Source organism: Balaenoptera physalus (assembly GCF_965194825.1).
Source record: "Balaenoptera physalus genome assembly, chromosome: 4".
Classification (NCBI taxonomy): domain Eukaryota; kingdom Metazoa; phylum Chordata; class Mammalia; order Artiodactyla; family Balaenopteridae; genus Balaenoptera; species Balaenoptera physalus.
In genome coordinates this window covers 57,156,374-57,181,190 of record NC_138891.1, presented here as the reverse complement: position 1 = coordinate 57,181,190, position 24,817 = coordinate 57,156,374, and the positions used below count along the sequence as shown (strand labels likewise).

At 40.0% G+C, this 24,817-nt stretch overlaps 2 protein-coding genes and 1 long non-coding RNA gene across 6 annotated transcripts in view; 1 reads left to right on the top strand and 2 right to left on the bottom strand.

Moving 5' to 3' along the window:
• The window catches only part of LOC309659382, a 30,929-nt gene extending 6,196 nt beyond the window's left edge, over positions 1-24,733 (top strand). The window contains exon 2 of the long non-coding RNA XR_014262764.1: positions 90-24,733. This is a non-coding gene — a long non-coding RNA (uncharacterized lncRNA). The remainder of the gene's footprint in view (positions 1-89) is intronic.
• The window catches only part of LOC309659369 (uncharacterized protein), an 813,664-nt gene that overhangs the window by 605,404 nt on the left and 183,443 nt on the right, over positions 1-24,817 (bottom strand). The window lies entirely within an intron of this gene.
• Positions 17,834-24,817, bottom strand: part of LOC309659367 (uncharacterized protein) — a 30,557-nt gene continuing 23,573 nt past the window's right edge. Inside the window, exon 4 of the mRNA XM_082459079.1 lies at positions 17,834-20,035. Coding sequence (XP_082315205.1) covers positions 19,794-20,035 — 242 coding nt within the window. The 3' untranslated portion in view covers positions 17,834-19,793. The remainder of the gene's footprint in view (positions 20,036-24,817) is intronic.

The following is a 24,817-nucleotide window of genomic DNA, read 5'->3' as shown; positions in this document are numbered from 1 at the left end:
TATTATGCTGATTAAACATGATGATGACTAACATAATCACTCAATCATTGATCATCCCAAGTTCAGAGATGTCATCAACAACATTGAAGTAGGATTGTGGTTACTCAGCCTTAAAGGTCATGGGGTCAAGGCCAAAGCTAAAGCCAAATAGACAATTTGGCCAAACACTGTACTAAGGTTGAAGCAAAGATTTACTATATTCCTATAGGAACTGAACTGAATTACAGACTGAAAACAAAAAGTGAATCTATAAACACAAAAAGACATACTCTTATCATTTCATCAGACAAGAAAAAGAACCTGACACTGTAAACACTTAGTTCTCATTCATATAAACAAACAAGTCTATAAAAATCCATGCTCAGGGCACCATCACTGCAATAATCCTAAATATCTAGTCTTCCAATCCCCCAAATTCAGCCTCCCACATGTAACTGAGCCTTTCCTTGACAGGTTTCTGAAGCTACAGTTCAGAAACTATTGAAGTAGAGTTGCAAGAGAGTCACTCTGCCCTTTCCTTTTTCCTGCCTAGAGATTTCTTTTGGGAACTCTTGAAAATTTACAAGAAATTTTCGGCCAGACAGCCTTGCCAGCAGGACTGGCACCCTTCCTAGGCCCGCCTGTAACTTCATGATGAATGCTTTAATAATCTGCCTCTTTGCTGCCTCTCACCCTTCAGTGCTTTGCTCTAAAGACATTTGTTTTTTAAATCCAGTTGAGGAAAAAGGCCTGAACAAAGCTACTTTTTTCCTGTGGTCTTTCCACGGCCTGCTCATGGGTCAGCATTTAGCTATGCCAACGCCTCTAAGCGTAATTATTAGATGAGATATCTCCTCCTGAGGCAGCACAAGCTGTTTCCTTCTTTCATAAGGTACAATGTGTGCACTATTCCATAATCAAACAAGTAGGGAAAATCGCTACTTAGCATATGCACAGCTCAGAACACAAATTCGAACACCAATTAGTAACAATATGAATTTAAGTCAGAATAGCCAATTTGCTAGTATGAGAATCCCAGCCAGGAAAACGTTTCTTCCTTTTCTACCATAACAGCCCTCACGCACAAATAATTGAGAGTCTGAGAGTTAGAGATCTTCTATTAATGTTTTTAATTGCTTCTACGTATAGCCATTGCCTTCATAGCAGCACTACCTAGGGTAGGGAAATGTGCAAAATTATTCCAGCAGGTCATCTAACATGGGTCATCATGACCTGGAGGCTAGTTAGAGTAACCCTAAAGCTAAGAGAGTGCTCAGAGAAAGAGCACTGGAGTTGATCAAATACCAGTCTATGTCTTCTTTGACCTGGCTGTGAGGCATTGAGCAAGTTACTCACCCTCTCTGAGCCTCAGTTTTCCCACTATAAAATAAGAAATGCACCATGTGGAAGTCCTTTGGGAACTAACGTGCCATTCAAGTGTAGGAGACTATCAGTAACAGAGTCAGGGCATACTTTCCCATCAAGCCTAAATAGAAGTGCGAGCAACAGAATCCCTAGTCTGGTGCTACGGTGTGGGTGTGGCTAAGAATCCCATAGAAATAGACCCTTTACTGTGTTTCACCCTTTGTCCTCACAAGAGCAGTTTTCCTTTCCCTACACCTTATGCCTTTGGAAATAAACTCTTCCAAATATTATTTGAAGTCACAGAAAGAAGTCCCAGCCAGAGTATGTATCTGCTTCTTTGTATAAGTGTTTCTTCTCTTACAAGCGTTGAACTTAAGATCTGAAGGCTTGAAGACAAGTGGACATTCTCCTTATATTCTGTGGGGAATATGTAGTGGCACCCTTCATGGAAAATGGATTCTCTTAACTGACTCCAGTAATATAATGTTCCGATTTACAAATTTATATTTTATCCCCTCTGATGAATGCATAGCAATATATAGTAGAGATATAATCAATTAAAGATACTTTCAGACCTTGAGAGACCGAGTCGTAAGGAATAAGAGTCAAATATAGAAACTTAGATGATGTATGTGAAATATAGAGAATGCAGAAGCATTGTTCAACAAAGAAAAAATATTTAATATAGGTAAAGGAAAAAAATGAGCTGAATGAAGTAAAACAAAGAAAAACAAGGACTTAGTGTATATAGCACAGGAAACTCTGCTCAATGTTATGTGGCAGCCTGGATGGGAGAGGAGTTTGGGGGAGAATGGATACATGTATATGTATGGATGAGTTGCTTTGCTGTGTACCTGAAACTATCACAACATTGTTAATCAGCTATAGTCCAATATAAAATTAAAAGTTTAAAAAAAAAAGAAAAAGAAAGACAAATGACAAAAAAAAATGTGTTGAGTAAATGATTATCTTAGGGATATTGTCAGGGGTGTACTAGAGCTTATCTATTAAAACCTTTAAGAATCCATGGAATTCATCTAAGAAGCCCTTGTTGAACCCTATTATGGGTAGGACACTGTGCTCACTGTGGAAGTAATGCAGGAGAAAAGGCAGATGATCTGGGTTCGAGTTCCAGTGCTGCCACCTAGCCATTGGACTTTCATCATGGCACTCACTTCTCTGGGTCTGGTTTCCACATCTATAAGATATGTGGTTAGACTAGATGAAAAGTAGCAAGCTAGAGATCAGTAGGCGATCACTGAATGAGCCAAATCTTAAATATTTTGGAAACATTACATAAAATCTAGAATTCCAGATTTTCTTGAAAAGTTGGAGCAGCCCCTAATGTTGGGTCAGCTTCCTGCACGGCAGCAATAGGCTAGAGCTGATTATTTGCACCAGGATACTCTCACCTCTCCCTAGAGATGCCTAGAGCTGCCCAGTGTGTGCTTATGTGCCTACTCTCTGCCCTGCTTCATTCCCATGAATTACCTGCATGGGCTCTTGAGCATTTACACTTGTGACCCTGGATAGCTGTTCTCTACCATCCCATTCAGTTCTCAGACTCCATAATTCTTTAAAACTCTGCACCTAGAATGAAAAATCCAGCACATTGATTCTCTTCTTGCCCTATAATTTCAATCATCCCATTAGTTGGAGAAAAGCACTTAAAGATTTGAATCTAGAAATCAAAACTATCATACTGATGGTCTAAAAACTCTTTAAACCTTCCACCTCTTGCATGTTGCTGTGGTGTTTATTTTAGCTTCCCGCTCATCCACTTTGCTTCGTGTCCAACTTGATTTCTGTTTTACAGTACATTTACGTAGACTTTCCACAGTAATTAATTTCAAAGCATGACATTGAACTGGTTCCTTCGAACCGGACACATCAGAAACTGAAAATGCTTATTTAATGAGAATAGCTGGATGCCAAAGATGGAATTCTTGGAGCTCAGGCAAACCTGAAGGACCTGCAAACACTAAATCTTTGTCTTTTAGCCCCTTTTTTAAACTACTTCCATAAAAGAAAATCTATTCTATTTTGACCAGACTGCACACAAACAGGAGGTTAAAAATGTTTGCCTGACACTTTTCAATACCCCTGCTTTGAATGCAGCAGTTTGTTTTGCTGCCATATTTCTTTCAAACGATGTGCTTTGTAAGAATTTTAGATTCATCAAAATACCTATGAGCAAATTTTTTTAGTAGAAAGTGTTAGCTTGCTGCTTGCATGCCTTTGAATGTGAGAGATTTTACCATATGTTGCCATATCATTTAGATTATGTCTAAATGATGCCAAAAATCTGGAGGAAAAAAGGGAGATTCCATTATCTAGATGCTTTATTTGCAAGTCACCAAACAGCTAGCTGTTTTAGATCACCCAGCTGTGTGGCACCATAGCTAACACATCTGGGTGATTAGCTGAATTACTCATTTTCATCAAGATATTTTGTTCTCCTATGGACAATATCTGAGCTTTACACGTGGATGTGCATAGTATATGCACGTGTTTCCATAAGCACATGTGTTTCTAAAATGACAGATTTAAGCAACTGTTTCAAATAAAAAATGCAGGGTCAGACTCTTCCTTCACCTCCTGCTGGACATCTGTAACAATCTACAGCTCTTTTCCATCTGTGCCCATGCAACCCTCAGAGTCAGGCTAGGGAGCAAAACTGAGAGGTTAGCCCGGTAAAGCCAAGGAATGGGACTGGCAGTCCCATTGCCTGCAATCCAGTCAAGAGTTCTGACCCTGAGCAAATGCTGGTAGATAGGCACATCTAGGAGAATGCAGCCTGGGCTGGAAGAATCGTGAAATACAACGTTACTATTTAAGGAGCACTTATTATGCACCAGGCTTAGTGTTTTTACCTGCATCATCTCATTTGAACCTCAAAATAACTCCATGAGGCAAAAACTATTATTTCCTAATCCCTCTTTTTGTTTTCTGGGTTTTTTTTTAATTTACATAAATAAGGGGACTCAGAAAAGTTAAGTAACTGGTAAGTGGTAATGTTTGTATTTGAAGACAAGTCTGGCTTCAAAACATGCCTCATAATAAAGCCACTACCCTGTCTTGTCTGGGTCGCATCTGGCCGTCCTCCTCCAAACGGCACTGGAGCACTCGCAGTGCATGTCACTCAGGCTGGTGTGACAGTGGCAGCCATCCCTGTGCTGATCCAAACCTACACTGCTAGAACCTTAGTTAATTCCCTAGCATCTCTGGGCAGGGTTAGAGAAGGAGAAGGAGCCGATGTTACCCTGCTTTCACAACCATCAGCACATGTCACTTGAATGGCTAGGGTGGGCTGAGCACAACCTGTGTTATTGTGTTTCAAGCTGCCATATTTCCTGAGTTTTTTAACAAGTCTAATCTCAAATCCTATCTCTCATTGTCAGTCTATCTATTTGATTTGAGGTTTATAAAATTAGACTGCTAAACTCCATGGAAGACTGTGACATCATCTACCATCTTGGTATGTTTAAATTATTTGAGTCATGGATGGCTGCAATTATTTTTAATGTTCGCTGTAGTACTTTTAATATATCTCCATTAAAGTCTGTTTAAGGAGGTACTTCTCCTGGGGTGGGGGGAAAGCATGATTTTTTGTTCTTGGAAACTAGGCAGGCATGATATATCACACCATGGTACCATGAGGCAGACAATAGAAGGAACTGAACACAGAAAACTTTTGAAACCAAACAAGCAAATAATTGTCATCCCAATTATTTCATTATGGCTGACAATAGAATAACACAAAGGACTGAGTGGCTCCCAGAATGGCACGACAATCATAAAAGACTGAAGACACAAAGAGTATTTCTAAGAGACAGCAGAATTTGTACAATATGTGATGTACAGTAAAACCTTGTTATTCTGATCACAGCTCTTTTTTCTCCAAATAGTATGTAATTCAAAACAATTCCCACTCCCCAGCTGCCTAGACTGTCTTACTGTTATTTTATTAAAATAGAAGCTCATTTTAACCTGGCTAATTCAAAGTCAAATTTTGCCAGACCCTTACATGGTATCTAAGGAGCTCTTACTTCCTCTCTGTTTCATCTCCCGGGCTCTCCCGACCCCCAAATTGGTTTCACAAATGCAAGCGTGCAGAGTAAAAGAAAATTACCACACTGGATGGCAATAACATATGCAGAAAAATGCATGTTAAATATCTGTTCTTTTGTGACATTCCAAACTCTCTTTCTTTTTTAAGATTCCCTTATGTTTAGATATTAAACAATAATCTGAACACATTCAGAGTATATGATTTATAGGAAGGAGAGGGAGGGAAGGAGAGAGAGAGATTCAATTTTTCACTAGTAACAAAATCCATTAACATCTAATAATAATAAGATCTCATATAATGAAACAATTTATCGGCACTGGCTACATGCAATGAACTTTAAATATATTAGCTTATAGAGTCCTCACAGTAACCACGAGTTAAGTATTTTCGACCTCATTTTGGTGGTGGAGAAAGAGAGGCACAGAAAGGTTAAGCAACTTGCCCCAGGCCATGCCGTTGTTAAGTGGCCAGGACTTGGACTCAGCCAGGACAGGAACTTAGGCCTCTGTTTAGGAGGACAACGATGAAGCTTCTTAAGTCCAGAAGTGGAACTCCATCTTCTTTCCTCCCCCTTCCACTCTACCCTCACAGCACCAGCACCATCACTACCCCGAGGCCACCATCACAGCCCCATGGAAAAACTGAACCCCCTTCAGTCCTCAACTTCCCTTCCCACAAAACATTAGAGAATTCCCAAATCCTAAAACAATAATGATCCCTTTAGCAGCCAGTAAACTCCAAGACGGTTTTCTAGCCAGCACTTGAACAGGACAGAAGTGGGCAACCCCTGAATCTGGAGTCCTACGTGGCCCTCAGGCCACTCACTGCCAACACCCAGGTAACTCGAATCTCATCAGGGGCTAGTAGACTCCAGCTGCTGCATTCTGTTCTGAAACTTGTCTGTTCCACTACTTAGGATTTCTAGTGGGGCCCTCATAACCCTTTTCCCCAACACGATTTTGATGGGACACAAATTCCCAATACCACACATCCGTGTATGCTTTGCTGCTTACCTATTCCTTTCACCAGGCTGATGTACCCAGCCCCAGTTGTAGTGGCTCAAAAAAAAAAAACAAAAAAAACCCAGAGTTGTAGTTGGCTGCAAAAGATGCACAGCTATGCCCATCTCAGAGAACTGCCCTAGGCCAAAGGGAGCTGCCTCACCTTGGAAGTTATGGAAGTTACGCCAGTGACCAGTGACTGACTACCTGGGGCACAAAAGGTTGGCCCTTTGCTTTGAGGGGAAGCCATCTCTGGGGTGCAATTTGTTACCCATAGCTCACGATAGGTCCCTGTGAAGCTAGACTCCAGCTGAAAACATCCTTCCTAGCTTTCTTCCCCTTCTCCTGAGAGCATCACCTCAATAAATCATGTACACAAGAATCCCTGTCTCAGGCTCTGCTTCTAGCTCTGCTTCTAGAAACTAAGACAATGATATTAGCTGCTCTCCCAGAGCCAGGACTCTTTTCATTCACCTCATCCCACCCTCTGCCTCTAGACTTACCCTGCATAAGACTCCTCAGCCTGGCCCACTCCAAACTTCTATGCAAGGTGCCAGGTGGTATTTTCAATAACCATATAACATTTTACCTACCTATAAAAATAGAAAATATTCATAACTTATTTTCCTGAGCAAGTTATACCAAAAGTTTACTGGATTTTGTTCTGCCAACTTAGCTGCAGATTGTGCACTAGGAAGAATAAATATGGAGTAGTGAGTGTCAAGATGTCGGTGTGGGAAGACGCGGACTTAGCGTCTCCCCACAGCTAGGGCACCTGCCGGCCGCTGGTGGGGGACTCTGATGCCCAAGGAGATGGGAGGAACCCCAAAGTGAACTGGTAGGTCAGAGGGGGACTGAGGGGGGAGGAGAAGTGGAGACCAGACAGCATCCACACCCCTGAGGCCGGGGAGATCAGGAGAGGCAGGCGGGAGGGGCCCTTCCAGACCAGAAGAGCAGGAGAGAAGAGGAGGGTGTTTGCCCCACCCACTCGAGCCCAGGAAGCCTGCTGGGCTCCCAGGTGAGGTCCCCCACCCTCTGAGACCAGGGGTGGGGGGCACACCTCGGCCCCTTCTGTTCCTTGAGCCTAAGCCCCCCCCCCCACAGCCCCCAGGGCCTTTTCCAGCCCTGTGGGTCCTGAGCATTGGCCCCCCCCCCACCCAAACCTTGCCCTTGCTGAGGCCCTGCCCTCCACAGCCAAGGACTTCCCCTCCTTTTTTCTTTTTTATTTCTTTTCCCTCCTCTTTTTTACTATTGTGGTACTACTTTCCAGTTGTTGATTAATCTATATTTTTATTTTTATATTCTTCCTAAGATATCTATTACTTTCCTAGTCAAATTTTATTTTTTCCTTTTCTTTTTTTTTTGCCACCCCAGGAGGCTTGTGGTATCTTGGTTCACAAGCCCGGGGTCGGGCCGAAGCTCCTGCGGTGGGAGCTCTGAGTCTGGACTAACAGAGAATCTCAGAACCTAGGGAATATTCATCGGAGTGAGGTCTCACAGAGTTCCTCATCTCAGCACCAAGACTCAGCTCTATCCAATAGCCTACAAACCCCAGTGTTGGAAGCCTCAGGCCAAACAAGCAGTAAGACAGGAACACAATCCCACTCATAAAAAAAATAAAATAAAAAAAAAATGAGATGGCAAAAAAATATGTCACAGATGAAGGACCAAGGTAAAAACCTGCAAGACCAAATAAATGAAGAGGAAATAAGTAATTTACCTGAAAAAGAATTCAGAGTAATGATAGTAAAGATGATCCAGAATCTCAGAAATAGAATGGAGGCACAGATTGAAAAAATACAAGAAATGTTTAACGAAGATCTAGAAGAACGAAAGAACAAACAGAGAAGAACAACACAACAACTGAAATGAAAAATACACTAGAAAGAGTCAATACAGAATAACTGAGGCAGAAGAACGAATAAATGAACTGGAAGACAAAATGGGAGAAATAAATGCCAAGGAGCAGAATAAAGAAAAAAGAATTAAAAGAATTGAAGACAATCTCAGAGACCTCTGGGACAACACTAAACACACCAACATTCAAATTATAGGGGTCCCAGAAGAAGAAGAGAAAAAGAAAGGGTCTGAGAAAATATTTGAAGAGATTATAGTTGAAAACGTCCCTAACATGGGAAAGGAAAGAGTCAACCAAGTCCAGGAAGCACAGAGAGTCCCAAACCGGATAAACCCTAGGAAAAACCCACCGAGACACATATTAATGAGACTAACAAAAACTAAATTCAAAGAAAACATATTAAAAGCAGCAAGGCAAAAGCAACAAATAGCATACAAGGGAATCCCCATAAGGTTAACAGCTGATCTTTCAGCAGAAACTCTGCAAGCCAGAAGGGAGTGGCAGGACATATATAAAGTGATGAAAGGGAAAAACCTACAACCAAGATTACTCTACCCAGCAAGGATCTCATTCAGATTCAACGGAGAAATTAAAACCTTTACAGACAAGCAAAAGCTAAGAGAATATAGCACCACCAAACCAGCTTTACAACAAATGCTAAAGGAACTTCTCTAGGCAAGAAACACAAGAGAAGGAAAAGACCTACAAAAACAAACCCAAAACAATTAAGAAAATGGTAATAGCAACATACATATTGATGATTACCTTAAATGTAAATGGATTAAATGCTCCAACCAAAAGACATAGACTGGCTGAATGGATACAAAAACAAGATCTGTATATATGCTGTCTACAAGAGACCCACTTCAGACCTAGAGACACATACAGACTGAAAGTGAGGGGATGGAAAAAGATATTCCATGCAAATGGAAATGAAAAGAAAGCTGGAGTAGCAATTCTCCTAGCAGACAAAATAGACTTTAAAATAAAGACTATTACAAGAGACAAAGAAGGACACTACATAATGATCAAGGGATCAATCCAAGAAGAAGATATGACAATTGTAAATATTTACGCACCCAACATAGGAGCACCTCAATACATAAGGCAAATGCTAACAGCCATGAAAGGAGAAATCGACAGTAACACAATAACAGTAGGGGACTTTAACACCCCACTTTCACCAACGGACACATCATCCAAAATGAAAATAAATAAGGAAACACAAGCTTTAAATGATACATGAAACAAGATGGACTTAATTGATATTTATAGGACATTCCATCCAAAAACAACAGAATACACTTTCTTCTCAAGTGCTTATGGACCATTCTCCAGGATAGATCACATCTTGGGTCACAAATCAAGCCTTGGTAAAATTAAGAAAACTGAAATCGTATCAAGTATCTTTTCCGACCACAAGGCTATGAGACTAGATATCAATTACAGGAAAAAATCTGTAAAAAATACAAACACATGGAGGCTAAACAATACACTACTAAATGACCAAGAGATCACTGAAGGAATCAAAGAGGAAATTTAAAAATTACCTAGAAACAAATGACAATGAAAACATGACAACCCAAAACCTATGGGATGCAGCAAAAGCAGTTCTAAGAGGAAAGTCTATAGCAATACAATCCTACCTCAAGAAACAAGAAAAAGCTCAAATAAACAACCTAACCATACACCTAAAGCAATTAGAGAAAGAAGAACAAAAAAACCCCAAAGTTAGCAGAAGGAAGGAAATCATAAAGATCAGATCAGAAATAAATGAAAAAGAAATGAAGGAAACAGTAGCAAAGATCAATAAAATTAAAAGCTGGTTCTTCGAGAAGATAAACAAAATTGATAAACCATTAGCCAGACTCATCAAGAAAAAAAGGGAGAATACTCAGATCGACAGTATTAGAAATGAAAAAGGAGAAGTAACAACTGATAATGCAGAAATACAAAGGATCATGAGAGATTACTACAAGCAACTACATGCCAATAAAATGGACAACCTGGAAGAAATGGACAAAGTCTTAGAAAAACACAACCTGCTGAGACTGAACCAGGAAGAAATAGAAAATATAAACAGACCAATCACAAGCACTGAAATTGAAACTGTGATTTAAAAACTTCCAACAAACAAAAGCCCAGGACCAGATGGCTTCACAGGTGATTTCTACCAAACATTTAGAGAAGAGCTAACACCTATCCTTCTCAAACTGTTCCAAAATAGAGCAGAGGGAGGAACACTCCCAAACTCATTCTACAAGGCCACCATCACCCTGATACCAAAACCAGACAAAGATATCTCAAAAAAAGAAAATTATAGACCAATATTGCTGATGAACATAAATGCAAAAATCGTGAACAAAATACTACCAAACAGAATCCAACAGCACATTAAAAGGATCATACACCATGACCAAGTGGGATTTATCCCAGCGATGCAAGGATTCTTCAATATACGCAAATCAATCAACATGATACACCACATAAACAAATTAAGGAATAAAAACCATGTGATCATCTCAATAGATGCAGAAAAAGCTTTTGACAAAATTCAACAACTATTTATGATAAAAACTCTCCAGAAAATGGGTGTAGAGGGAACCTACTTCAGCATAATAAAGGCCATATATGACAAACCCACAGCAAGCATCATACTCAATGGTGAAAAACTGAAAGCATTTCCACTAAGATCAGGAACAAGACAAGGATGTCCACTCTCACCACTCTTATTCAAAATAGTTTTGTAAGTCCTAGCCACAGCAATCAGAGAAGAAAAAGAAATAAAAGGAATCCAAATCGGAAAAGCAGAAGTAAAACTGTCACTGTTTGCCGATGACATGATACTACACATAGAAAATCCTAAAGATGCCATCAGAAAACTACTAGGACTAATCAATGAATTTTGTAAGGTTGCAGGATACAAAATTAATGCACAGAAATCTCTGGCATTCCTACACCAACAACAAAAAGTCAGAAGGAGAAATTAAGGGAACACTCCCATTTACCATTGCAACAAAAAGAATAAAATACCTAAGAATAAACCTGCCTAAGGAGGTGAAAGACTTGTACTCAGAAAACTATAAAACACTGAAGAAAGAAATCAAAGATGACATAAATAGATGGAGATATATACCATGTTCTTGGATTGGAAGAATCAACATTGTGAAAATGACTCTACTACCCAAAGCACTCTACAGATTCAATGCAATCCCTATCAAACTACCAGTGGCATTCTTCACAGAGTTAGAACAAAAAGTCTTAAAATTTGTATGGAGACACAAAAGACTCCAAATAGCCAAAGCAATCTTGAGAAAGAAAAACGGAGTTGGAGGAATCAGGCGCCCTGACTTCAAACTATACCACAAAGCTACAGTAATCAAGACAGTATGGTACTGGCACAAAAACAGAAATATAGATCAATAGTACAAGACAGAATGCCCAGAGATAAACCCACGCACATATGGGCACCTAATTTATGACAAAGGAGGCAAGAATATACAATGGAGAAAAGACAGCCTCTTCAATAAGTGGTGCTGGGAAAACTGGACAGCTACATGTAAAAGAATGAAATTAGAACACTCCCTAACACCATACACAAAAATAAACTCCAAATGGATTAAAGACTTAAACGTAAGACCAGACACTATAAAATTCTTAGAGGAAAACATAGGAAGAACACCCTTTGACATAAACCACAGCGAGATCTTTTTTGCCCCACCTCCTAGAGTAATGGAAATAAAAACAAAAATAAACAAATGGGACCTAATGAAACTTCAAAGCTTTTGCACAGCAAAGGAAACCATAAACAAGACAAAAATACAACCCTCAGCATGGGAGAAAATGTTTGCAAATGAAACAGATGAAGGATTAATCTCCAAAATATACAAACAGCTCATGGAGCTCAATATCAAAAATAAGAAACAATCCAGTTAAAAAATGGGCAGAAGACCGAAATAGACATTTAACCATGGAAGACATACAGATGGCCAAGAGGCACATGAAAAGATGCTCAACATCACTAATTATTAGAGAAATGCAAATCAAAACTACAAATGAGGTATCACCTCATACCAGTCAGAATGACCCTCATCAAAAAAATCTAGAAACAATAAATGCTGGAAAGGGTGTGGTGAAAAGGGAACCCTCCTGCACTGTTGGTGGGACTGTAAATTGATACAACCACTATGGAAAAGAGTATGGAGGTTCCTTAAAAAACTAAAATATGACCCAGCAATCCCACTACTGGGCATATACCCTGCAGAAACTATAACTCAAAAAGAGACATGTACCACAATGTTCATTGCAGCTCTATCTACAATAGCCAGGACATGGGACCAACCTAAGTGTCCATCAACAGATGAATGGATGAAGAAGATGTGGCACATATATACAATGGAATAATACTCAGCCATAAAAGGAAATGAAATTGAGTTATTTGTAGTGAGGTGGATGGACCTAGAGTCTGTCATACAGAGTAAAGTAAGTCAGAAAGAGAAAAACAAATATCATATGCTAATGCATATATATGGAATCTAAAAAAAAAAAAAAATGGTACTGATGAACCTCGTTGCAGGGCAGGAATAAAGAGGTAGACATAGAGAATGGACTTGATGACATGGGGTGGGAGAGTGAAGCTGGGGCAAACTGAGATTAGCATCGACATATATACACTACCAAATGTAAAATAATTGGCTGGTGGGAAGCAGCAGCATAGCACAGGGAGATCGGCTAGGTGCTTTGCGATGACCTAGAGGGGTGGGATAGGGAGGATGGGAGGGAGGCTCCAGAGGGAGGAGATATGGGGACATGTGTATGCATATGGCTGATTCGCTTTGTTGTGCAACAGAAACTAACACAGTATCGTGAAGTAATTATACTCCAATAAAGATCTATTTAAAAAAAAAAGAATGAATATGCCTTAGTTTAGGAAGCCTCCTGCATCACTCTCTTCCCTTAGGGCACTGAAGAGCAGGCCTACCCATGGTTTAACATCTAATAAGATGACCTGGGCCAGGACAATTGCCTAGTGAAGATTACTCTGCTTTCTTGGCCCTGAAAACAGGCCACCCATCCAGATATGGGAACATGGAGACTGGACACTGCTTTCAGAGGTTAACTGTAGGGGCACATGTATGCCTGCATGCATGCATGTGCACATATGAACACACACACACACACACACACACACCCCCAGGCCCAACATAAACAAGCAGCTCCAGCTTAGGAAGGATCAAGGGCTGGCAGGGGAGGATGCTTGGACACTGAGAAGTTTTCCCCCTTCAAGCAGAAGGGCTGAAAAGCATTGCATTTTCCTTTCTGCATAAGGTTTGAGTATTTCCACTGATTCCACTGAAAGGTCTTTAAAAGTTTCTATGAAGCCCTTTGACCAGCTTCCGACTCTTGCTGCAATGACAACCCCATCTCATTGGAGCTATTAAAAGGCTCATTGTCTAGCCCAGGGAAGGGAAATTAATCCTCAGATGAAACAGACCCCAAAACACCAGACATTTTTTTTTAATAAATTTATTTATTTTATTTATTTTATTTTTGGCTGTATTGGGTCTCCATTGCTGTGCAGTGCGCTTCTTCTAGTTGCGGTGAATGGGGGCTACTCTTCGTTGCAGTGCACGGGCTTCTCATTGTGGTGGCTTCTCTTACTGCGGAGCACAGGCTCTAGGTGCACAGGCTTCAGTAGTTGTAGCTGGCGGGTTCTAGAGCACAGGCTCAGTAGTTGTGGCGCACGGGCTTAGTTGCTCCGCGGCATGTGGGATCTTCCTGGACCAGGGCTCGAACCCGTGTCCCCTGCATTGGCAGGCAGATTTTTTTTTTTTTAACATCTTTATTGGAGTATAATTGCTTTACAATGGTGTGTTAGTTTCTGCTGTATAACAAAGTGAATCAGCTATACATATACATATATCCCCATATCTCCTCCCTCTTGCGTCTCCCTCCCACCCTCCCTATCCCACCCCTCTAGGTGGTCACAAAGCACCGAGCTGATCTCCCTGTGCTATGCGGTTGCTTCCCACTAGCTACCTATTTTACGTTTGGTAGTGTATATATGTCCATGCCACTCTCTCACTTCATCCCAGCTGACCCTTCCCACTCCCCGTGTCCTCAAGTCCGTTCTCTACGAACACCAGACATTTTTTCACATATTCCTTATTTTTCAGATCCCCTTCCAGTGTGCATGTTTTTCCCACTTATATTTGAGTGTAGGCATTGTCTTGCTATCTCCTTTTTAAACAAAAAGCAGGCTTAACTGGAATCAGGAAACACAAAAGCTTGTATGTGACCCTGGATAAGTCTGTCTGTCTCTCCCCCCTCATCTGTAAACACAGCGCCCTGGACCAGGTTGATCTAAGGTCCTGTCCTTTTCTAATGTCCTATGAGACTTTACTAGAAGCACAAGAGTATAGTCTTAAGAGCATGGGGTCCAGAGCCAAATTATCAGGGTTCGTATCCCAGATTTACCACTTACTATTTACATCTTTGAGTAAGTTCCGTGATGAACCTCAGTTTCATCATTTGTGAAATGGGGACAAAATGAGTTAGCTCTCTCACTGGGTTGGGGTGGGGATTTAATGATATGATATTTAGAATGTACTTAGAATTGTGCCTGGCACATAGCAAATGTTCAATAAATATTTAACTGTCGTGATTCATCCTCATTTACCAAAAAAGAACTTGCCAGGTTGATTTCCCCACTAGAAGACATAAAATATTGGTGGCCCCAAATACAATCACACTAACACTTATTAAGAACCATGTGCTAGATATTAAGGAATTATACAAATTATGTCATTTAAACCACATCAAAATTGTACCAGGTTGAAATACTATTTTCTTCCATTTCAGAGATGAAGAAACAAAGGACCAAAGAGGCTTAGCAACTTGCTCATGGTCACACAGAATACATTTTTTTTAATATTTCACCATTAGCTCTTCAGGAACAAAAGCCCAATTCATAGCATGATGCCATTTTCCTTGGCGTAAATCCTTCCACCACAGCCAGTTACAAGCTCCCAATGTGGCATCACTGAACGCAGAGCTGGGAAGAGATGAGCACAGCTGGCTCTCCTGCGCTGCAGTTAGAATGTTGTGAAGTGAGCGGCCCACTCCAGACCCACAGCTGACCTCTTCACAGCATGTTCATGTCATTCGACTCCTGAAGCTCAGCACTGCTTTAGAATGCAAACCAAATGATACACATACTCCTTATAAAACATCTAACTCAGATTATAAAACTCAAACTCAGATTTTGCTTGTGTTTCAGTGTGTAAGTCTGAATAGGGGTCTGAGCTATGTTTTTAACTATGCATTCATGTTCTTTTTATTCGTGGAAGGAACAATTGTTTCACTTCAAAAGGACTCAGAACTGATTTATTTCTGTTATCTGATTCTGTACCACAGTTAATATGGTAATTTATTTGCAAGCTATAATAAACATAATGTTTAAAAAAAACAGATTTTTCTCTTCATTTATAAATCTAATCTAGTTTTCAACAATGTATAAATTTCCTGGTTGGTTGGTATGTTTTTAAATGTTTGGATTGCACAATTATTGTATATGATGAAAAATGTATATTATGCATTCTTTCTAATTGAGTGTTTTATGCAAATTAATGTTTCTCAGTTGAAACTGTTGATTCATTTCTGCTAACTTATTAATAACACATTACCAGATGTTTCTAAATCTCTGTATACAATTTCAATTCTTGATCAAGCCTGACATACAGAATTTCACCCAAAGAGCCTTTTCTTTCTAGTCTTAATTTAGAATATGCATTGACTTAGCAATTTTAAATGTACTGTAAGAATAAATAAGAAGATTCTGTTTCTAATCTTTTGTGGCAGCTAAAATACCATTTTGTGCACCATAAAGCAGCTACATGAATTTATTCACAGATAAATATAGTGGTAGCAAGCAAGTTGTAAGAGCAGAACTATACATTCCCCCGCCCCCCAGATTCTAGGAGGTTTCTTTTACCACCAAGAATCTCGGGTGCTCCAGGCTTTAGCAGCCATCATCATGGCCTCAGCTGCACGGTGGCGGCCAGGGCTTGAGTCTGGGGAGCCCGCTCTAAGCTGTCTCTGTCAGCATTATGAAAGGCCAAGCCCCGGGCCCAGGAGGCCTGTCATGCCCTACCCTCGCCCTTCCCAGCCCTGCAAGTTCTGGAAAACAAAATTGAGATGGAGGTAAATGTTGACTTTGGCACCTCCTTTTTTGTATTCTTCTAGCATCCAGCGCCTCCCTCAGAGGTCTCAAAATTTGAAAGCCTTGAATAAACTAGTTCAAGCTTTGGGCTAATATGTTAATAACTTGAGGTCATCCTTAACCCCATTGCCAAATGTCTTCATTATAAATGACAACTGACAAGAAGAGGTCATGATAGGCCCAAAGAAATTGTTCAAAGGTGGGATTTCAGGGACTGTTACACCAGAAAGTTTTTAATGGGAGAACTTCTCCCCCAGTCTTCAAAAACACACCGTGTGCATAGCTCCTACCCTTTTAAAGGACCACCTCCAGCCCATCCCTCCCACCCCCACCCTACCTTGGCCCCTCACTGCCATACAGTCCCCAAACCGCAATTCTCTGTGCACCAGTGATAACCTGTCTCCTCCCTTCAGAGGGGAATAATGCCAGGCTCTTTCCCCTCTTCCACCACTAACGGCTAATATATACTGAATAATCACCATGGATCAGCCTAAGTTCTAAATGCTTTGCACACATCAAGTGATTTCATCCTCATTCCACACTTGTGAAGTAAGTACTATTACCTCTGTTTTACATGGAAGGGAACCAAGACACAAAGAGGGTAAGTCACTACCCAGGGGTCCACAGCTGACAGGTGGCAGGGCTCGCCTGTCCCAAGAGCCTGGCTTCTAGCTGTGTGCCCTCGACAGCCACACTGCCACATTGTACTGCCCTTTGCTGGCAGCATGTGACATTGATCCCTTAACCTCTCCTCATTTTAAACTGAGGAACTGGATTACATCATCATCCAACCTGTTCCCACTCTGACACCTCATCCAGGTTTTAGGCACATCGTCATCACTATTAACTTAATGCAGAAACTCCCATTGTCATCATTTCAACACCGCAGCCTTCTCCTGTGTTCACAGAACACAGAAACAGACTTTTTTCCCCATTGGTGAAAATGGCTGAATATTTGTAACACGGCCCTCTTGCCTTTCAAAACAAAACAAATTAGAAGAAGGTGTTTTTGCTCTGCTTCATGGTGGAACTAGGTTGCACCAGAAGACCTGTGTCTATTTCTGCCTGAGCTGTTATGTCTCTGGGGCTTCAGAGAAGAGCCTTGTCCTTCCTCAGGCTGAGTTCTCTTCCCAGGGGAAATGTAGGCAAAAGCACTGCTATCGGATGATCTTTTTAAAAATTCTATGGAGATGCTGGCTGCTTATATTCATTTTGTAGTCACCACTTAGCACTGGTTTCACTATTAATATCCAAACACAAAGGGAACATGTGAGAAGGGATATAGTCAGACAGTCTATTTACAGAAGGTAAAAATGAAGAAACAAGATTTCATATAATTCAACTTTCCAAACAACACTTTATAAACAAAGATGAGTACAGAAAAGATTCATTTGAGTATACAACGGGTACTGATTCTGAGCTACCTAAGAGATCAATTGGTAATTCAGTCATTTAGCAAATATACACTGAGGGCCAATGATGCAAAGTTTACCAAGACTTTAGTGTCAGGAACAATGTTCATCACTGTACATAGATCATCTTATTTAATTCTTATAAGAAAATCTCTGAGCAACTATTATTCCCATTTTACAGATGGGGAAACAGGTGAGTGAGTAACTTACCTACGATCATGCAGCATATAAGCTGGTAGAGCTAAGATTTAGGACAATAAAGACCGAACATCCCCATTTTGGACTGGGTTTTTTGTTGTTTGTTTGTTTGCTTGCTTTTTGCTCAGGGTTTTTGGGTTGGATAGATAAAGCCAAGATCTCCGCCTTCAAATTAACACCAAACTAACATTTCATAGATCCATGATCATCTATTCCAACTTTCTGCCCTGGCCACAGATCCACCTACCCTTGTTTAAGTCTAAGAGTGTTGATAACATTCTCTGAATTCTGTAGAAAAAAGAAAAACAAACTATAGAGCACTGAGATCTAACTTAGATGAGCATTGATCCATAGGAATTATGTCCACAGTGTATTATTAAATGAAGAATGTTACAAAGCAATCTTGGAGCAGGGAACTATACATCCACCCCAAAGTGTTAACAGTGCTTAACTCTTCTGAGTGGGATTACAGGTGTTTTTAGCCTTCTTTTTCTTTTTCTGTACTTTCACATTTATAATTCAAAGAATAAAATAAAACTGTTCTTGCAACAGGAAAAATTTTTAATTTTAAAAACTGTAAAACGAACTATAAAAAAATATATTGACACAGCTGAGGATTCTCAAGGTTTTACGGCATAATGCTTTTGTGGCGATGCAATGGTTTACCAAAAGGCAATGCTGACACACAGCCGATACTGTCTGGAGCACTTCCCCTGGCTCAAGGCTCCCCACTCCTAATGCCACCCATTCCTCTCTACCACCATCTTTGCACACAAATATGACACATGGGCTCCCCAACAGACACCCAATTTCTGTTAGCAGGAAAGGCAGGAAAAACAGAAAGACTGCCTTCACCCTCTTTTCTCCCAATACATTTGCCCTCTTCTGTCCAGGATTTCTGGAAGCCAGACAACATTCACCACGTTCACCCATCAAAATTATGCCCATGCTGGTAACCAGAGAGGCTACTTCCTCATCTCCAAGATGTCTGAAGTCCTACTGGACCTTTTCTTTGGCCAAGTTACAAAGATTTTTAGAAGCAAACTTTCCTAAGGACATGCTGATCTGTCTCCCAATGATCAGTCTAAATATTACCTTCCTCATATAATTTATAAATGCCACGTGTAAGAACAAGGCAGTGAAAAGGACATGGTCAAACCACACCTGAACTGTCTTTCTCCTCCTTGTGCTCACCCCTCTGGTTCAACTGCAAAGAAATGAACCAAAAAACAGAATTTCTTTTAAGGCTCTAGGGTCCCTTGTGAGCAAATCAGTCATAAATAGAATGCATCTCAAACTTAATTTACTGATGGCATGTATAAGAATGAGGTCAGAATGTGATTTTGCAAAGAGTTAAATCATTTTGTCCATTTTCATTGCTAAAGCACCTCTTTAACCTGTATGCCCATTTAAAACTGTTTTTTTTAACTATTCTCCTTAATTACCGAGAGTAATTATTACAACTTAAATAAAAAGTAGAATATCGAACCATAATTTTTTTCTCATAATAGGCCATTCCTAAAAGAGAACAAAATGATTTGTATATCACACAGACAGAAAGCATACCTTTTAGGATTGCAATGAGATTTTAAAAAGAAAAAGAAAACCAGCATATATGCCCCTCCTAATTCTCCTCTGTATCTTCTATGTTGGAGAAGGGGGTGAAAAGGAGCTGCTAGGCATCAACTCAAGATGCTCTCTGGCTCAGGAACAGGGCTGGGGGAATTAAAGCCACCAAAAGAAGGTCCAGGGTGCCACTGACACGATTTCTCCAGCCATCCTCCCCAAACACTGTGTGAAGTTCCATCTTCTCCCAACCTGTTGTGTTTATTTCTATCTGCAGTTCTGGCTTCACCCAACATTGTGCGGAAACCGCATAATCTTCACGTACAGTTGCCAACTGTAGCTTCATCTTTATCTTAACCATTCCTTCAATAAAAGAAAAACATTAAAAGAATATACTTTTCCTGTGAAGCTCAACTATGAACATAACAGTTGATTATCTCACTTTCAGTATGACCATTTGGGGTCTAAATATTATTTTATGAATGGCAGCAACCATAATATGGAAAGCATGACTGTCCTAAAGAACAGATTTACAAGTCAGAGATACAACGCACAGAGTGCTAACCCAAATGTCTGTAGGAGCCCAACAAGTAGTTTAAAGAGTGAGGCAAACCGAGGGGAAAACGACAGGAAGACACAGCACTGGGAGGAACTGGAGTGTGCACTCCCACCCCCAGGTGACAGGTGACAGTGGCCAAGCGTGAACAAGGGACCTTCCTTCTTAGAAGTCTAAAGTTAGGATCAGATGAACAGAGAGCCTCCAAGGTCAGATGGGTGCTTTCAGATCAGTGACTCAATCTTCTGCCAGAAAGGGCCATACCCAGAAACCAGAGCCAAGCAAGTGCTGGGGAACCAACTCCGAAGACCAGTAAAAAATATCCAAAAACTTGCTATTTCTATCCTCAGAGAGGAGCATGTCATCACAAAGGGATGAGTTCCAGGAAATATTTTGGGACAAGAGTATTCTGATATTTCTCAGATTGTTTACCACAATACTGACTGCCTACACAGCTTGTGCTGAGGCCCAACTTGAAAGAGGGTCCAGCTTACCTTTTCTCAGGGAAGACACCAACTACAACTGCTTCGAAAAAAGGTAGCTGAAACAATTGGGGAAACAGAGGGATTTCCAGTAAAAAAAAAAAATTAATTTTACACAAATCTTTTTGATCCTGGAAAGGCTCAAATGGAAAAGGCTTCACATATCTGTACTGTGTAAATTCCTTGGTTTGCATTATTTATAAAACACTAAGTTAATGACAAATCTCTACTCCATTTCTGCTGTGTACACACAGCCATCCTGCCACTAAACCATTTAGGGAGTCAATGGGAGGGAATGATCCAATTAGATCTTTCCCTTCTCATGTTACTAAGAACTGTGTCATCATTGCATAAGACCTGAAGTTGCAAAAACGGTTATTTCAGAAATGATGTTTGAGTTCTTTCCATGCACCAGGTCTTAGATGCTGGAAAAACAAGGATGGGTAAAGCAAAGTCCTTGTTCTTCATGGATTCCAGTCTGAGTGGATGTCAATCATATACAAAACTAGCCAAATGACTATGCGAGAAAAAACATTATGAACAAAATTCTATGATATTATGGGCACAGACGTCCCTAATTCTGCCTTGGAGATGAGAAAGGGACATTTGAGCTAGACTTTAAATGACTGTGAAATATAGGAAGGGTTGTTCCAGAACATGATACCTTGTCTAGAATTTCATACTCATAAAACCCAGTAACTGGTACTAAGTGATTACCAAGTAAAATTTTTATTTGGTTTGTTTTCATCTTAGGTTTCCTTTTTGTATTCTTGTATTTTGGCTTTATTTTTTATGAAGAGCACCTGAGAAATTTATAAACTCTCTTTACTAAGTCCCATATTGCCCTTGAGTTTAGTTGGGGTCAAATTATAAATGTTTCTCATCTCTTTCCCTAGCTACTAACTTTCTTTAAATAGGATCCCATAAAGTGGCACAATGTTGTTTAATAACAAACTCAATGCATAAGATTGCTGAAGTGTTTGAAAAATATAAAAGCTTTATGACAATACATATCAAATGATACAGAATATGGACAGTCCTGGAACATTAGCGGTATTGGCTAGAAATAAACCCATCGTAAATTAACCTCAGTTTTATACAAGTGGAAATGACGATTATATTGAAAGAGAGGAAGATTTTCAAAACCAACAGTTTTTATGTTATTAGATTGATGTCCCAACACCATGAATGGCTCATTGTCATTTGATGATTGTGTCAGCCTATTTAATTCTTGAGACCTTAATTATGGTGCTTCTCAGGAGATAAACTATGGGTGAAAAAAATCATATCTTTTTATAATACAACAAACTAGCCAAAAAAAAAGATTCTGTAAAAAAATGAGAAAACACGTCATGTTTTTTCAAATTTATCATGCCACATGCTTTCAAGATAATTATCATTTGTCATTTTGGTTTACACATGAAAAAAGTCTGATAAAAGATAGGCAGAATTAAATCAAATGCTTTTAACAGACACTTAATGAATTCCCCCTACTATTGTTTACATTGCTAGGCTATCTATTTGTACATCATCTGTCATTTGTTTCCAAAGGGTTCTATTTTCCCATATGATACAGTGCATTATGAATCAGCTAATTATACAATAACCTTTACCAGAAGCAAAGCCAGAATTACATGGATTTCAGGGCAGCTATTTCTAATCCTCATTTTAAGTTACATTTGTCTCTTAAGTCACAAGAAGAAAGAGGCAGTTGGTAAACAAGCCACCTACAGCTAAAACCAATTGATTTGTTTTGTTGGACAATAATAGTTAATAAAAGCTGTAAAGCAAAAGATTTATAATTTCATAAACTAAATGCCTTGTATAAACATTATTTCTTCCCTAGTTAATGATACAAGTTGGCCCAGACTTACTGTCTTTACCTGGTGAATTTCCTATGATACAGAGAAATAATCTCTAATGGGCTCCAAAATGCTCTTCATGGAAAGGAACAGATAGGTGGATGTGAATAAATAATTCACCATTTCAATATTTATCCTTGTGCAAATGTGTTCAAAATCTTAATTTTTTTTTCTATTTTGTATTTAATGTAAGGTGTCCAATAATTGTCTCTGTGATAGAAAATGTTTTGCTTTGACTTACTCTGTGATCTTTGGCAAAATACGTTGAATAATGAAATGTCTCCCCACTCCTTTCCTCTTCCTAGCCCCTCTGTCCCTATTCTCTACCTGCTACTATTTCAGTACATATTTAGCACATTTATGATTACCAGAACATCAATGAATGTTGGGCAACTGATGTCTAAAAGGCAGGGGGTGGGGTAGGTGGAATGACTCCCTTCTCCCCATCACTTGTTAGCGTATGGGGAAAAAAAATATTCTCTGTAATTTTTGGCCATGTGGGTTAGCCCACACATTGGTTTGTGAACTGATTGTTCCCATCAGATGAGTCAGAGAGGGGAATGTTAATGTATTTGAGGGGATATCTGTCAATGTAGTTCCAAAAAAAAAAAAGGTGTAACATTCTTTACCACCAAGCTCCATGACAAGGAAAGCTCATCCAGTGATCTTCCTCAGGTGATTGATTCTCTAGGGCCAATCGGCCTCTCTCTATCATCCAGCTGTATCATACAACACAATCTGTATGTGAGTACTAATAATTGAAAGTGTGCTGAGCCAAATACAAATGTGTACATGTTCTGATACAGTTTCAAGACCTTCCTAGCTATGGACGTGGTGAGATCTACTTTCAGGCACTTGCTGATTTTTCTTTACCTATGTTTTCATCCCATATCCTTCACCAACTCACCCCTTTAAGCAAAGAGCATGAATTGACAATGAACCACTCACAGACTTCATAAACTCCAAAGTCATGGAAAAGAAACCCCTTTTTCTAAGTCCCTCCTAGATCCTTCATTTCAGTTTTTTTTCTGATTCAAGGAGGAAAAAAAACCATGTATTTTCTACATACTAAGCAACCAGATTGTCACCTATTTTATCTAATAAATGCTGATGTATTCTTCAGTGATGAAGAAAAGCGTTAGGCAGAAAGAAGCAAAGGCCAAATCTCTGGGCTTTCAAGGATTTGAAAATAGCCTGAGAAAACATAGTCCCTTTCCCCCTTCATTGGGTAAACCACCAGAGGTCACTCCCCAAGAAGGGGTTACAAACACCCCCACCTCCCTGCTCAGCCTTCTCATTGAAATTCCTTCATTCTTATCTCTCCACAACACCCTCCCCAACTCCTAACAAGTCCTTTGGGTCCCTATTTAGAATCTGCCTTTTTCTGAGATGCCTTCACCAATCCCCCCACCAAGTTAAGCACTCTGACTTCTTATGGCACTTATGAAAATCTTACTGACCTCCAAAGTTTGTTCTATTTCTATACACTGACCAACAACCATTCAAATTAATAACGTTTTTTAAAAAAATTTTAAAGTAGAGAACCAGGTTGCAAAGTCAAGTCTTGGACCTGCTCTCCTCTAGTCCCTTCTTTATTGAACTGTCAGGTTGCCTTAATTTACCCATTTCCAAATTCTGGGCATTAACCCACACTGCCTCCTACACTGACGAGCCTGGAATCCCCTGCTGACTTAATCCTTAGACCAGAATTTTTTAATGGTCTGAAGGAAATGAAAGAATCTTAGGCTGACGGATTCTAGATTCCATATCAAGTCAGTCTTACTGTTGATGCAGGTAGGCCTCGATGCTCGTTTTACCTCTCATAACTAAGCCCTGATGTCACCAACCACTTTAGGATCTGGGCCTCATTCCCCATTGCTGAGTCCCTGTCTTGGGCACAGTTCCTTTTGAACTGGAGTCTTGCTGGTTGTCTTCGCAACAGATCCCTGCTCCCTGCTGCCTCTGTCAGACCTCTTGGGCATCAGCACCTGCCCTCATCCCCCTTCACTTACTGTTACCTGCCTCTTTCCCAATTGTAAGCCTATGCCAGCCCCTAACTTGTTCTGACTGGTCATCTAATCTCCAGATCCAGGCCCTTCTCCTTCCCCATCCCTGGTCTAGCCGATCTTATCTCTGTTCTCATACCTGACAGACATGAAAACACAGATGAGATTAAGTTTCTTTTGCCAACTGCCCATGTGGACATTAGGTAGTCACACAAGTAAAAATGAAGATATCACTTGGA